Source organism: Pithys albifrons, chromosome Z (assembly GCF_047495875.1).
Source record: "Pithys albifrons albifrons isolate INPA30051 chromosome Z, PitAlb_v1, whole genome shotgun sequence".
Classification (NCBI taxonomy): Eukaryota; Metazoa; Chordata; class Aves; order Passeriformes; family Thamnophilidae; genus Pithys; species Pithys albifrons.
The window spans coordinates 25311112-25325279 of record NC_092497.1 but is presented as its reverse complement, the minus strand read 5'-3'; the positions used below and the strand labels follow the sequence as shown (position 1 = coordinate 25325279).

The 14168-nt window shown below is 35.8% G+C and overlaps 1 protein-coding gene across 1 annotated transcript in view; it reads left to right on the top strand.

Moving 5' to 3' along the window:
* SCAMP1 (secretory carrier membrane protein 1) overlaps positions 1 to 9284 on the top strand; it is a 40839-nt gene extending 31555 nt beyond the window's left edge. The window contains exons 6-9 of the mRNA XM_071580173.1: positions 2121 to 2280; positions 2676 to 2777; positions 4460 to 4577; positions 6044 to 9284. Of these exons, the coding sequence (XP_071436274.1) occupies positions 2121 to 2280; positions 2676 to 2777; positions 4460 to 4577; positions 6044 to 6208 (545 nt within the window). The 3' untranslated portion in view covers positions 6209 to 9284. The remainder of the gene's footprint in view (positions 1 to 2120; positions 2281 to 2675; positions 2778 to 4459; positions 4578 to 6043) is intronic.
* Positions 9285 to 14168: the final 4884 nt, after the last annotated feature.

The window sequence follows — 14168 nt, the reverse complement described above, 5'->3', positions numbered from 1 at the left end:
TTTCCCATTTTGTGCTCTTATTCTGGCATGAATGCCTTTTTTTTAAACTCAGCTGCTTCCATGGACAAGCCAGGAGAAGGCTTTCTTGGATCACATGGAGTACAGTATTGGTATAACTGTGGAGTTGTCATGCAGACATTGCAGGTCACAGACTTCTACCAAAGCCTTAGGTGATTTCAGCCCCCAGGTAGTCATTGCCTTCTAATAACTTTTATCATGTTTTACTCTGTTGAGGCAGATAGGTAGAAGGTACTTAAAAATTGTTACCCTGAACATAGAGCACCTGTCTGTTCATACAACTGCAAAGCTTACCTAGACCCCTTAGTGAAGGTGTTGGCTGGAAGGACAAATGGTTTTCTGTACCTTGTAGCAGGCAGAGAGAAGGGGAGGCACACTGAAGCGAGAACTGTCAGCCAGGTCTGCTGTCCTCCTCTGAAGCTTTACAGCTGAAATTGTCTGTCACAGTGGTGTAGTAGACCCCTCTGTTGCTGGTTTTAGAATCAGTGGTGGGGCTGATGTTTCACCCCTCTTGTGCACTGATGTTATTCCTGTTACCATAATTGCCATTACAAAAAAAAACAAAACAAAAACCCCCAAAAATGTAATTTTGGAAAGTTCAACTGCACCAGGATTTGAATGTTTCTGGTATTCTAGAGGGTCTCCCTGTTTGCCAGTATTGACTAGAAAAAGACAATAATACCCCTTTCTTATGTTTACCAAAGGAAGGCAGGAACTGGATCTGTATTCTTTGTTGTACTTTATGAGGCATACACACACAAATTCAGAAATTAGTTGCTCTGCTGAACTCTTGGGGCAGTGCCAAGATATGTAGGTGCATTAATTGCTTTTTATGTAAAAGCAGAAGTTTTTTCAATTCTGGTGACTCTTACAGGAAAATGTGATTTGTGTGAGTTAAAATATTTATCAACCTTTTGTGCAATGATCTGTGCATTTTGCTTCTAAGATTCCCCCTCCCCCCCGCCCCCTCCTTAAGTTGATTGAAGGCTTATTTAAGTACTGGTTAAGACAGCGGTAAAGAGTTTGAGCAGTCTTTATTCAGAATCTTTAGTATCTTGCCAGTTTTCCTGTTAATTTTACCTTGCAGTAGAAGGGATAAAGTGTTTCTCTGAACTTAAATAAAAAAATCATTGCTGTCAGAAACAGTTATAATTACCCTACTTCATCCTGGTCCATAAGGACAGAAATTGTCCTCTGCGATAGCAAAATTACTCCTGAATCACTAGATGTTGCTGAACAAAAAGAGAAGTTCATGTTCATCTTTTAAGCTTGGCAGAACTAATTTCTCTGCCAAATAGCATGAAGGTAGTACTTGTACTGTTTCTTAGTATTGCTGTATCTTACTCTGTTTTAAGAAGTGAACTTAGTTGAAATAAAATGCGAAGTCATAATCCAAATGCATTTTGTTTAGTAGGAATTGAACAGTCAACCTGTAAACAAGGTCTGCCAATGAGAAAATGATAGAATTGAGCTAAGAACAGAGCACCGAAAAGGCAGATGTTTAAGACCAGTGTTCTAAGAAATAGTTGAATACGCAAAATATATTAAAGCATCTAGAACAGCTTCATGCAGGTCTTCTTTTACTGAGGGATGTGTTTGGAAACTGGGGGGTTTTTGTTTTATTATATGAAAGATAAAGAGGTTTTCATTGAAGGATTTTGTTAGAATTTTTATTTTCAAATTAGAATGATTATTTTGTGGTGCAATTTATGTAATTTTTAAGTTTTCTGTCAAAAATTATTCTGTAGTCTATTAAATATTTGTATCCAGTTACTGTTGTAGAAAAAGTACCAATTAGTGCAGCTGTAGAAATGTCTTTTTTCTTAATTTTATGTTTGAAAGTGTTTTATTTCAGGATTTTTGCCGTGTACCTGGTAGTACTTGAATTTTCATGTTCAGTAGTCTCACTTGTGAATACAGGGTTTACCTGAAAGTTAGAAAGGTGTACTGTATAAAAATCAGTTCATTGCTGAGGGCATTGATTATTGTCAGCATGATGATGTTTTCTTTAAAATGCTTAGGTTGGATATTACTTTAATATTTGTAATAATTTATTGTATAAACATAACCTAATTAAGACTATTTTGCTTTTGCTTTTACAGTCCATACAGTGACACTGTTTCTTAATATCTTTGGATGTTTGGCCTGGTTTTACGTTGATGCTACACGAGGGGTTGATTTTGGATTGAGTATTCTCTGGTTCTTGCTTTTTACCCCTTGTTCTTTTATCTGCTGGTATAGACCACTTTATGGAGCTTTCAGGTAACAGCTTCAGCTTGACTTGGGATATTTAAAAGCTTATCAAAATGCATTAACATTTCAGAATTTGCTTAATTATCATTATGATAATCCTTCCATATGCTTTCATTAGCAGCAGTTCACCATTAATTCAGTTGTTGAATTTGAAATATAGATGGGCAAGAGAACTGTTCTCACCTTTGTTAGAGGTGATAAATGTTGCAAAAATACTGTATTAAAGAAGAAAGAGAAGCTCTTGTAAATAAACACTCTACAACACCACAGAGTTGCTGATACTTCAAGCTGATAAATAAAAGGACTTTTCATCTAGTTATTGTAGAAAAAAATTAGATTGTTACTACAGAATTTGAAAAAAAATTAAATGTCTGGCTAATTTAATCTTTCTCCCCCTCTTTCAGGAGTGACAGCTCATTCAGATTCTTTGTGTTCTTCTTTGTATATATCTGTCAGTTTGCTGTACATGTACTTCAAGCTGCAGGATTTCAAAGATGGGGAAACTGGTGAGTATTCAGTTTGCTGTAGCATTGCACTGGTTGTTAGACAAATGATCATATTTGAGTACAGTCTGTATGTTTCAAAAAGAATTATCTTGTGTTCACTGGAATTGTTACATTTAACACTAAAACAAAAGTATTTTCGGACCGCTCTTAACCAGGAAAAGCAGGTGAAATGTATCCCAACGTGAGGTAATTTCGTTGTTAGGCTGATCCAAATTCTATCCTTCCACTTTGAACTATTCTTTTGTACATTACTTCCTCTGTTTTGGTGGCATGAGGAGTTATTACTCACTCTGTATTTAAGGTAAAGGAAATTGAAAAAATTTAGACATTTGCATATTATTTTGTATCGTTAATTATTTCTAATGGATTTAAGGAAATGTATGGCTAAAATTTGAAGCATGAGTCAACAATGTGTTTGGGTGAATATAGTGGTATACCTTTGATATTATTGGAAAAGTTCATTTGTCTGAGTCACCTCCATATTCTGTAATAAGTTAATTTTTCTTTAAGATGTTTGTAAATACATAAGCTTTTACATGAACCTTCTGTGTGTATTATCTTTTATTTGAGCCTGTGAGGTCTAGTATTTAGATTTTATGAGGAAAAGCTCTGGAGAATCCATCTCTGTCCTTGAAAAAAGGAATTAACTGAAAGCATGGTTGTAGTAGCCAGCTGGTAACATGAAGAGCCATGACTGGCACTATATAATTGGGAAATGACACTTCTCTCTGTCAGTACTTTTTACTGTGACCCTCCAAACATATGTAAGGCAGACAAAAGAGCATTGTGTAAGGAATGATCCTGTTTTATTATTTTTGTTCTGGAGTTGTCTATTTTGCTTTTTCATCTAAGCCTATGTAGAGGGCTTTTAAGACTAATTGGGGAAGGAGTATGGAAAGTAGCCAGATCATCAGAAAATGCTAATTACAGTTGGGATTTGGGAGTCTTTTGGTATATTCCAATAGGACACACAGGATATCAAAGCAATTTGAAGGAGGTAGAGGAAAATTTTAAGGTTGTTTGGATTTACTAATTTTTTTTGCCTTTTTTTAACCTGGAAAACTCTTTTCCATCTTAATGTAGGGTTTTTTAGTCTTAAGGTAACATGCTTTTTTAATTTTCAAGTCTGATACTCTTGTCTGTTAGTGTTTCAATTCTGAAGAATGGGGAAATGTTTGAAGTAAATACTGATACACCAATCTTTTCTATTAGTTCATCTATCTACTTAAAAAGTTATCACTTTAACCTCAGTTGAGAAAGTATCACTGTGTGGATAGAATTGAATGAGTCTTATGTGTGCCATGTTTCTGTTTTATACTTACAGAAGTTAGAAGCTGTCTTTTTAGTGCTATTTTCTGTTCTGTGAATTCATATAGTCTTAATCTAAAATGACAGTATGACAAAAAAACCTGAAGAAGTTGATGAACAATTCTAATTTCTTCACAGTTCTGCTCAAGGATAATAATCTTTACTATAATTTTTCTTACTGTTTCACTGCATTCTTGGGGAAAAAAATGGAAACTAATCTATAAAAGTGTATTATAGAATCAAAATATGCTTATATAACATTCCTATGACTTTTTCTTCAAAATTATTCAAAGTTGGTCAGAGGTTGTAAGTTTTCTTTGGTTGAATGGTTCATGTGCTGTTCTGGTAAAGTGTGTCCTTTCTTTTTGCTTCAGTGGGTGGATTTCATCTCTTACTGGACTTAATAAGAGTATTCCTGTTGGCATTATGATGATAATCATAGCTGCACTTTTCACGGCATCTGCTGTTATCTCATTAGTTATGTTTAAAAAGGTGAGTTATGTATTATTTCTATATTTGATCTGGATTTTGCTTTTTATCTTGAGAAAGGTGCGCTTTCACAGAAAGTAGTGGGGATTAAATGACATTTTTGAAGGTGAGCCTGACCTGTTAACAATGGTACAGTTTTACGTATACTGTGTGGAGTTAAACTGCTGTTTGTTCAATGCACATATTTTCTACAAACTGAAATGGGGAAGGATAGCTCTGAATAAGAGAAACTGAGAGGTAACCCCACCATGAAGAGGCAGGTGAACTCAGTAGACACTGTGATTGTAGCTGAGGATGCCAGGTTGTAATTTTCAAATTTGTGGTGATTCATCAGGCAATGGGAAGTGTGATTCAAGTGATTGCTGCGTTTCAGCTGTTAACAAAATCATTCCCATCAAAATACATAGAAGAGGGAGATCCTTGGCACCTCAGAAAAGAATTTTTATTTCTCTGCTTCTATTATTTTAACATTTTTGCCATTTAATGATTCTAGAGCATGAAAGTTTAAAGAAAGATGTGTGATTCTCATGGTTACATTTGGTGAGTTTCCATCCAAAAGATGTAAATCTTGGTATTGTCATGCTAGTAAGTTTTTGATGTCATTGAGATAAGGTGTAACTGAGAATTCTAATGATGATGTGCTGGCAGTTCTAGTAATTCAACCTAAGTTACAGTTAGGCTTAAAGATTTTCACATACACAAACTCTTCTAGCCTGTTTACAGCAAACTAGAAATGTTAGGTGTTGCCTGAAGATGTACTTTCTTGTTTTCTGTATAAACACTCAGTAGAGAAAGAAGCAAACAAGAAAAATGTATAGTGGAACACGTATTTTCACTTATTGTATGCATCTGTGTTCTTTTCAAAAACTGACATACTCATATGTGACCTGGTGTATCTTTAGGGATTAGGAGTCACGTTTATAACAAAGCTGCAGCATTAATTTTCTTGCTACACTGGAATGAAAATGTCTTTGCAGTATTATTTGACAGCTTTATTGTGACTTGACTGAACATGAGTGGGAAATAGTGTTTGGATTTTAATAGGCAGTTAGAAGTTGCTCAGGATTTTTTTTGTCTGTCTGGTTTTGTTGTTTTCTTTTTTTTTTCATTATATGCCTTATTGTTTAGAGTGTTTGTTGTAAGTCATACTGTTTATACCTCTAATTTTTATGCAGAGCTATTGGTTATCACAGTAGTTTAGCAGATACATACCTATATAAATAGGATATTTTTTTACTTTTTAGTAGTCAGTGTTCTTTTAAACAGTCAGAGTAATTGAAATGTTTCTAAATATTGATGTAGGAGAAAGTTCACCTAATGCATCACGCATTTTAGTAAACACCTGTGAGACCCCTCTGGACTTGCAGATAATTGCAGGTATCTCCCACAGTCAAACTGTGTGTGCGACAGGGCAATCAAAGGTTATAGGACAGCTCAGCACCGTTTTCTCACTGCTGCTCCCTCTCCAGGTGCACGGCCTGTACCGCACGACTGGGGCCAGCTTCGAGAAGGCGCAGCAGGAGTTTGCAACGGGAGTGATGTCCAACAAAACTGTACAAACTGCTGCAGCCAACGCCGCATCCACAGCAGCAACCAGTGCAGCCCAGAACGCGTTCAAGGGCAACCGAATGTAGGGAAACAAAGTCGTCACGGCTCACTTCGATTGTACTTTATTTTCCAGTCCCTTACCATATTCCCTAAAAGCCTAGCTCAAAATTCACACAGCATGTTTGTCTTTTCTGCAGCTGTGCATGGGTAAAATGGGAAATTATTGGTTTATTTTATTACAAACTTATTTAAGAAGAAAACCAATTTTTGCCTCTCTTTAAGATGTTGCATTCTAGAATAAAAAAGCCTTCCATATTTTATGCAGAACAAATAATTTTAACAATTGGCCAGAGAATGAACTGTGGTATATAATGATCAAATAAATATATTAAGAATCTGGAAGGTTTTTTTAGTGGTTCACTCCAGAATTTGTTTAACTTCAGGAAAGCACTTTGGATCAATTTTTTTCTTCATAAGAACTGATTTCCCTATTTCTACTATAAGAAGTGGGGTAGACTGAGAGGAAGTTAGGTTTGGCTACTGCTTTTGCAACTTCAGCAGCTGCTGGAGAAGTTCAAGTGTAAGGTAAAGAGTACAATCTTTTTTTTTCGGATAAGTCTTTTGATATAAATCTGTAAGTTTGCATGAATACTGTTGAGTTATCTGATCTTGTTTAAGTAGTGGTTTGGTCCAGAATTTACGTGCGCCACTTTATAGCATTTGTTTGTATCTATTTCCATGGAGTATTCTCTACCTGTGAGAAGTTACTATGATGCATAAACATTCTCTGTAACAGAATGTGTAATGCGGTGTACAGTTTAGGGAAGTTACCTGGTGGTTTCAATTGCAGAGCTAAATGATTATGTATTTACTATTTTTAGTTTCAATGTTCATGTATTGGGATAATTTTGCTGGAAAAGAAACCATTGTTGACTTTAGAATACTAGTTTCTTGTCTGCTTTCCCTCTTCTATGTGCAGTGGTACTTTTGTTTTATTTGTGATTTTTGGCTTTGTTGTTTTTTTTCAAAGTATAGATTTGTGTTTAACAGTGGTACTAAATCTCTAGCTTGGTCATTTACTCTGTTTACTGCTTGTCCAAACACCTAAATATACAGAATTTAATTTTCTAACAGGAACATTGTCTAAGTCCAAGCTCTTTAAGCAATGGCATTTAACAGATGTTTGAATTAATGTTAACTCAGCCAACTCTGTGATGTGATTTAAGATGGAGAAAAAAGCTTTTAAGCTGTTTTGAGTTGGCAAAGTGAGAAATGTTCATTTTTAATAGTGTTAATTTTAACTCACTGAACTGGATGCCTGAGAGATTAAATTGGTGCTGTGAAACTGAACAATCCATAATAATTGCACAGATTTCACAGGATATTCTGTGTTGGAAGGGACCCCCAGGGATCATAGAGTCCAACTCTTGAGTGGTCCATGTGGGACTGAATGGCCCATATGGAGATCAAACCCACACCCTTGGTGTTATTAGCACCATGCTCTAACCAACCGAGCTAATCTCAGGGTGGTACACACCTTCATAATATTCTGGAATATAATATAATTGGAACTTAGTATAGTATCATGTATTTCTCTTTTGAAGACTCTTTGTATGTTTGGATTGCCTCATGAGTCTTACGTACAATACTTGGGCAGTTTTTCAAACCCTTCTAGAAAATGAAAACAGGAAGGGCAACATCCCAAAACCTGTGTAAGTACACACCATGGCTGAAAATTAATTCAGCTCTTAAGGTGAATCATATTTAGTTAGTGTAAAATTCTGAGCCTCCTTCATGTTCTAACTGTGGACTGAATTTCACAGATTCTTTTTCACTACACTGTATTCAAAATAACAGAAGATCATTGAAACAATACATCCCTAGTTTAATTCTTCTATCAGTAGTATGTACGGTTAGCATGAAGTCCCCTATCAGTCTTACCAATTTCTTTAAATCTAACTTGAATTTGCATAAATGTCATAGCTTTACCTATGCTGAAGTTCACATTAATGAATCCACTTGCTCTAAATATTCTATGTAACAAGGCCACTAAAGTGTCATAGTAGTGGATATGCTAGCATTGAACTTAAATTTGTGTGGAATGGTTTTAAAGCTTTCCAGATATATAAGTAACTTTTCTCTGCTGAGTTTGGGCACCATCCTTCTAGCAGCTGTGTATCAATTATTCTTTTCATAATATTTTAAACTTTTCTTGAGGGTTGTATCTAGGAACTCTGCTAAGGATTTAGGCAGTTCTTTCGGTATCTCTTGGATAGGGATTCTAGGGACATCACCCTTACAATTTAACTGACATTGAAAATGGCATAGTAACATACCTTATGGGGGAAAAAAAACACATCAAGAATAACACCTGATTTTGACAGGTAGAATTTTTCTCAAATGTTTAAAGGTTCCTTGAGAAAATGTATGTGATGTTTTGTGTATAAGAATTGTTGATTTGTAATGTCACGGGTTCAGTGTATGGACTTAAGTCTTCTGAGTGAAACTCAAGGTTCTGTTCCATGTGAATTGTTTGCATTAGAAATCTCTAACACTGCAGCCCAAAAAGGAGGGAGAAATTTGTTTACCTTTGACAACAGAAGACTAAGATTTGTTAAAACATTTTATACCTAATCAATACTAGGTTTTACAGTCTGTAATTAAATAATCAGAATATGGCGCCCAATTGAGTTGTCATTTTGTAGTATTGTGACAAATTGAGTACAAAGTATGAAGTTTAAACACTGGAATGTCAGTAGTAATTGATCTGTAATTTAGGAGTTCTTTTTATTTATCTGAGGATGTTTGTATATTTTGTAAATTACTAACAATGCTCTCCCATCCTGGTGAATGTCATGGTTCTGTATAAATGCACTTCTTCTGTCCCTCTGTTGCATGTCTGAGTAGTTCAGAAGTTTTGTATATTTATTGTAATAACAGTGTCATAGAATAAAAGAGACTTTTTTCCTTAGTGTTTGCTCTGTATAGTTTCAACCAATATGGGGATATTTCTTCTAATGGTCAGAATTATGTTCAGGGAGGATGATGTATGTAAAAGTCTGACTTGTTTTTTATAATTCTGTATATAGATGCTGTAATCTGCTGAAATGGGGATGCAAAATGTCCACTATCAATAAATGTGGTTATTGAGAATTAGTTTACTCAACTGTTACAAAGAAAATTCTTACAATACTTGCAGTCCACTTTCTTGTGCTGTAAACCCCACATGGGGTAAAATCTAAACATGCTCTGTCATGACTGAATGAAATCCTACAGGTATTAAGTGAATCTTAAAACATTATTGAAAGTAAAATGAAGTTGCTGAAAACAGCGTTGCTTTGGTAGTGTTTATTTTTCTAATTTCTGCCAATGTGTCAACATTTCTGTGTCACTGCTGTATCTTGCCTTTTTTTTTTTGAAGCACTATCACAATCTGTTGGTATTTTTTCATGTAATGCCAATTGTAGCACCTGCTCTTGAGTGCTGAATTTGATCCTGGGTTTTCTTTGAAGGGCAAAACAAGTTCATCTAGACCACTCTGATGTAGTTAAGTTTGCAAATGCACAACACAGAACAGTGTTCTGAGGTACAGTCAGGATTTTGGGAGATGGCAGATGTTTTTGAAGACACTTGCACATGCATGCATAAATCAGTATTGAAATTCTCCATCGACTTGATCTGTTTCTTCATAATTTTCAGATCTAGGGTGGCAGTGACAGCAGACTAAAGGAACAGGTTTTATAAATATCATTATGATTGTGCTGTATGATCCACTTATGTTAGTGTTGTTGGGAGGAGACAATTCCTCTGGTTTGTTGAGGCTGGTTTTCCTCAAGAAGCTGTGAATGGCTTAACACATCAAGAGAAAAGCATGGGGGAAGAGAACTGTGATTAGGAATACTCAGTGATACTTCTGGAAAGATACTTCTGTCAAGGAAGAGGCACACACCTAGAGCATTCTGGCTATCAATCAGTAGATCCAATAATTAAAACAATTAGGTCTGACTCACATTAAAACATGTAAAAATTAGTTTGTACTTTTTCCCTACATATTAATTTTATGTCTGCAAGTAGCTTTTATTCTCATCAGTAGAAAAATCAGGAAGATTTACAAAGGAATTTGTTCAGATTCCTTAGCAGCAGAATGGCAGTTTAACTTTATGCAAGGATTAAACTAGATACTGTGTCACACACAGCTGAGGGGAAGAAAAAAGCTATGACTTATGCATTTTGTAGATTTTTTTCAGGAAAAAAATAGTATTAGTCAGCTGTTTAATTAAAGTATATACAGCTCATCTAAAATGTGTTTTTTGTTGGATGAAAGTGATTACATCAAAGACTGGCACTTTTAATTCATTCTATTGTTTCTCAGTACACTTGATGCTGCCATATGACTGATTTTTATACATATATATATACACAGAAATATATACACACACACATATACATTCATACATATATACATATATATATATATATATATATATATATATATATATATATATATAAAAAATAAAATCTTTGTCCTGCTTCAGTGAGTGTTCCTGGACATTGCTGTTACATCACTTAGAGGTGAAAGAAGACACCAATTCAGAGAACTTTCTGTTTAGAGTGCTGAGAATACCATGTTTTACTTTGTACCACAATTCATGAAAGGGATCTTCCAGCTGGAAAGATGGGAAATGCTGGGGACTGATTTTTGATGATAATGTTTGAGGATGTATTTATAATTGTCAGTGTTCTTGGAACACAGCTAGGCCAGGCCTGGAAAACAGCCTGATTTAAAGTGCAGTTACCTGTGGCCATGCTCCCAGCATTTCCGTACTCAGCTGTGTTCAGCTGGAGCTGGGTAGGATACACTGGCTGAAGCCTAGGCCAGTGTACAGAGCAGCTGCCTCTGACCACTGGAGCCTCTGTGGCATCAGCTGCTCTGCCACTGACAGTGCTGCAAGGAGATTTTACCATGTTTAAAGCCTAATAGAAACAACTGTGTTATGCCTGAACTGTAGTCGCTGTCTACATACCAAAGCATGGCTCCTGTTTTGCACTGCAGGGCTATTGTCTTTGCATATATTTTTGAAGTTTTAGAGGGAAAAGTGGATATCCTGGATTGGGCACTGCAGTGATACTTTTTGTCCAGCCTAAGAGAATGATTGGAAGTAGTCAGAGTACAGAATCATTTAGGTTGGAAAAGACCTCTGAGATCGTTGAGTCCAACCTATGGCCTGTGCCATTAAATTAGGAATCTTTTTTCTTTACCTTTGGTCAGACCAAATTCCTGATCTCACTGCATCTTAGTGATACCTAAAGCTGGTTGGGGACATTGATTCTTACTCTCACCAATATGTAGATACTCCAAATAAAAGGCATCTATTTGAAAACAAGCTTTCAGTGAATCGTGGAACAGGTTATATCCCTGTCCCTCTGGTACTGATAATACACATCCACTTTGTCATTGCATCACATTCCTAAACCCAGCTGGAGCTTGGGGAAGAAGTTACTAGAACACAGAAATATGTAACAATACACAAAATTACAGACTTGCTCTGTCCTCCCTATTGCCAACTCAATTGACTTCACTGAAAAGGGAAGGTAATATTTTTAGCTATTCAAATCAGTACATCATAATGTCTTCAGGCACTATTTTACATTTTTAGAATAACTGCTGTAACTGAAATTTATAAAGGTGACTAAGGTAGTGGTGCATTGAGAGGCACCTATCCCCTAAGTTCTCTTGACTGTAGCTTTCTAAATGTTGCAAGTTTTAACCAAGAGCTACTTGTTGGAAGTTTAGAAACTGTAATTAAGTGTAATTAAACTACATGCAAAGTAATTATATATAAATTTGGTACAAGTGGACCATAGCAACTGTAAGAAGTAAGTGACATCCTGACTTTTCTTTAAACTACTGAAAGCTTTAGTCCTGGTTCTGCCACAGATTGGCTTTGTAGCCTTTCTCTAATGTTTGTCAAGCCACAGTGAGAGGTAAGACAGACTGTGGCAAACACTATTAAAAATCTGTGTGTGATCAAGCAGTATTTGTTTTTGCAACCTCTGCTACCCCTTTTCACGAGAAAGGAACTGCAGTGCTTTTGTTGGAAAATGAAACACGCTTCTCAGACCTATATTCAATTACAAAGTCTCTTTAATGCAACTGTACTGTATAACACATAGTTACAATTTCAGATCACATACTTTTGATCAGTAAGTGGTAATAATTGTTAAAGTCAAGATGGGAATCTGGAATACATCACTGGGCTGGGATCTTAAAGGCTGTTAAATCTACAGTTAAAGCTACCTGACTGTGGCTCAACTTGTACAATATGTTCGAATAGGTAGTCAGACTCCTGTTAAAAGTTTGAACACTCACATTTTAATTGAAACGTAGATAAAAATAAGGCATTAGTTACATCATTCATGCTAGCAAATGTACATAGTGGTGATCCAAGACAGAAAAACAGTACCACAAATAAACTATGGCTCAAAAACTACTCTAGCTGGATCGCTGCTGCCACTTTTCCTATAAAGAGGAGCTGTGATACATGTGTTGCTGCCAAGCTCTGCTGTTGTTGGACTCTGTCCTTTCCTTCAGGTAGGCACCAGTGCCCATGGCTTTCACAGAAGGCCTGAACTCTACCACTAGGACATGAGAAACTCTGATAGGTGGTAACAACGCAAAATGGAAATGATTTAGCTGAAAACTCGGAATCTACAGAATTTTATTAAGTAAAATAGATACACAGGTGATATAGACAACCCAGAAATAATAGCTCAGTGGCAATGTTTTTTGCAGTGCTGCATTATAAATAAAGCACATCAAGAAATCTTGCTGAGCCTTTTCAGCCAGAGATGGACACAACTTCACATTGGAAGTGTCTGTATGACATTTGAGTAATTCAAATCAGTCTAGAAGATATTTCCATTAAATCTTCAAGCTGCTGAACTACTGTTGTATTAATCTTCAACATCAGTGATTCTATTGCATTATTTTATATCCACACCACCAAACTCTGGCCACTTCTTCCCTGGGAAGTCCCTTTTCAAATCACTTGTTTAAAAGCAAAAATTTATGTTAAAAAAAATCATACGAAAACAACAACCAAAAAAAACCCCAAAACAAAACTCAAAAACCACCACAAAATCCATTCTTGGTATTGCACATCTCACACAAGTTTGTGTATATATAATTTTTTTAAATATGCTACAATTAAAAAGGTCTATGGCACTTTATTGAATACAAGTTTAAGAAGTCGATGAAACCACAGATGTTTGAAGAATTCTTCAATACCACAAAAACAAAGAGAATTAAATTGGCACACAGGTTTGAAAAAATCCACAGCAAATTCTTCTAGATCTATGCAGTGCATGTACATTAAGAAGCAGTTACACTCTGCAGCCCCTTCATGAAATCATTAAATTAGCTTTAAGCTGATTCTTCTTTTTTTAATTTTTTTTTCCCAAAGAATGTTCAAAAGCTACTGCTGAGGTGAACTTCAGGAGCAATTTAAACAGCTGTGTAATTCACTGAGTGCATCCTGCACCTGAAAACCTCACCCAGGAAAAAAAATTGCAATATATACCATCTTATCACTTGCTAGAAAAACAGAACCCTGAGAAAAGAAATTCTGATTATTTTTTCTCTGCATTTCTTCCCAGCCTGTCTTCTATCTGTGCTCTGTGATGAACATGGATATTCTTGCAAGTTAGTTGATTATGTTGTTGCAGAGCAAGCTGATAACATACCAACAAGCAGAAAAGTTGGTTCTCCTTGGTTATAAATGCAAACAGAAGCAAAATGTGCCACTGAAAATATCTCCTTTGTACTTGAAAAAGATGACTAAAATCGCACAATTGAAATTTTTTTAAGCATTGTGTAGATCACAGCAGAGGTCAGATAGTACTGTGAGTGAAGGTTGCTCATTGTTTATGTCTCAGCCAGAGTGGTGTATGCCCTCTGTATACCTTCTGAAGAACTGACACGATTCTGACAAATCAAGTGCTCAAGCCAAAGCAGCATCTGTCACCCTAATACAGTGTCAACAATTG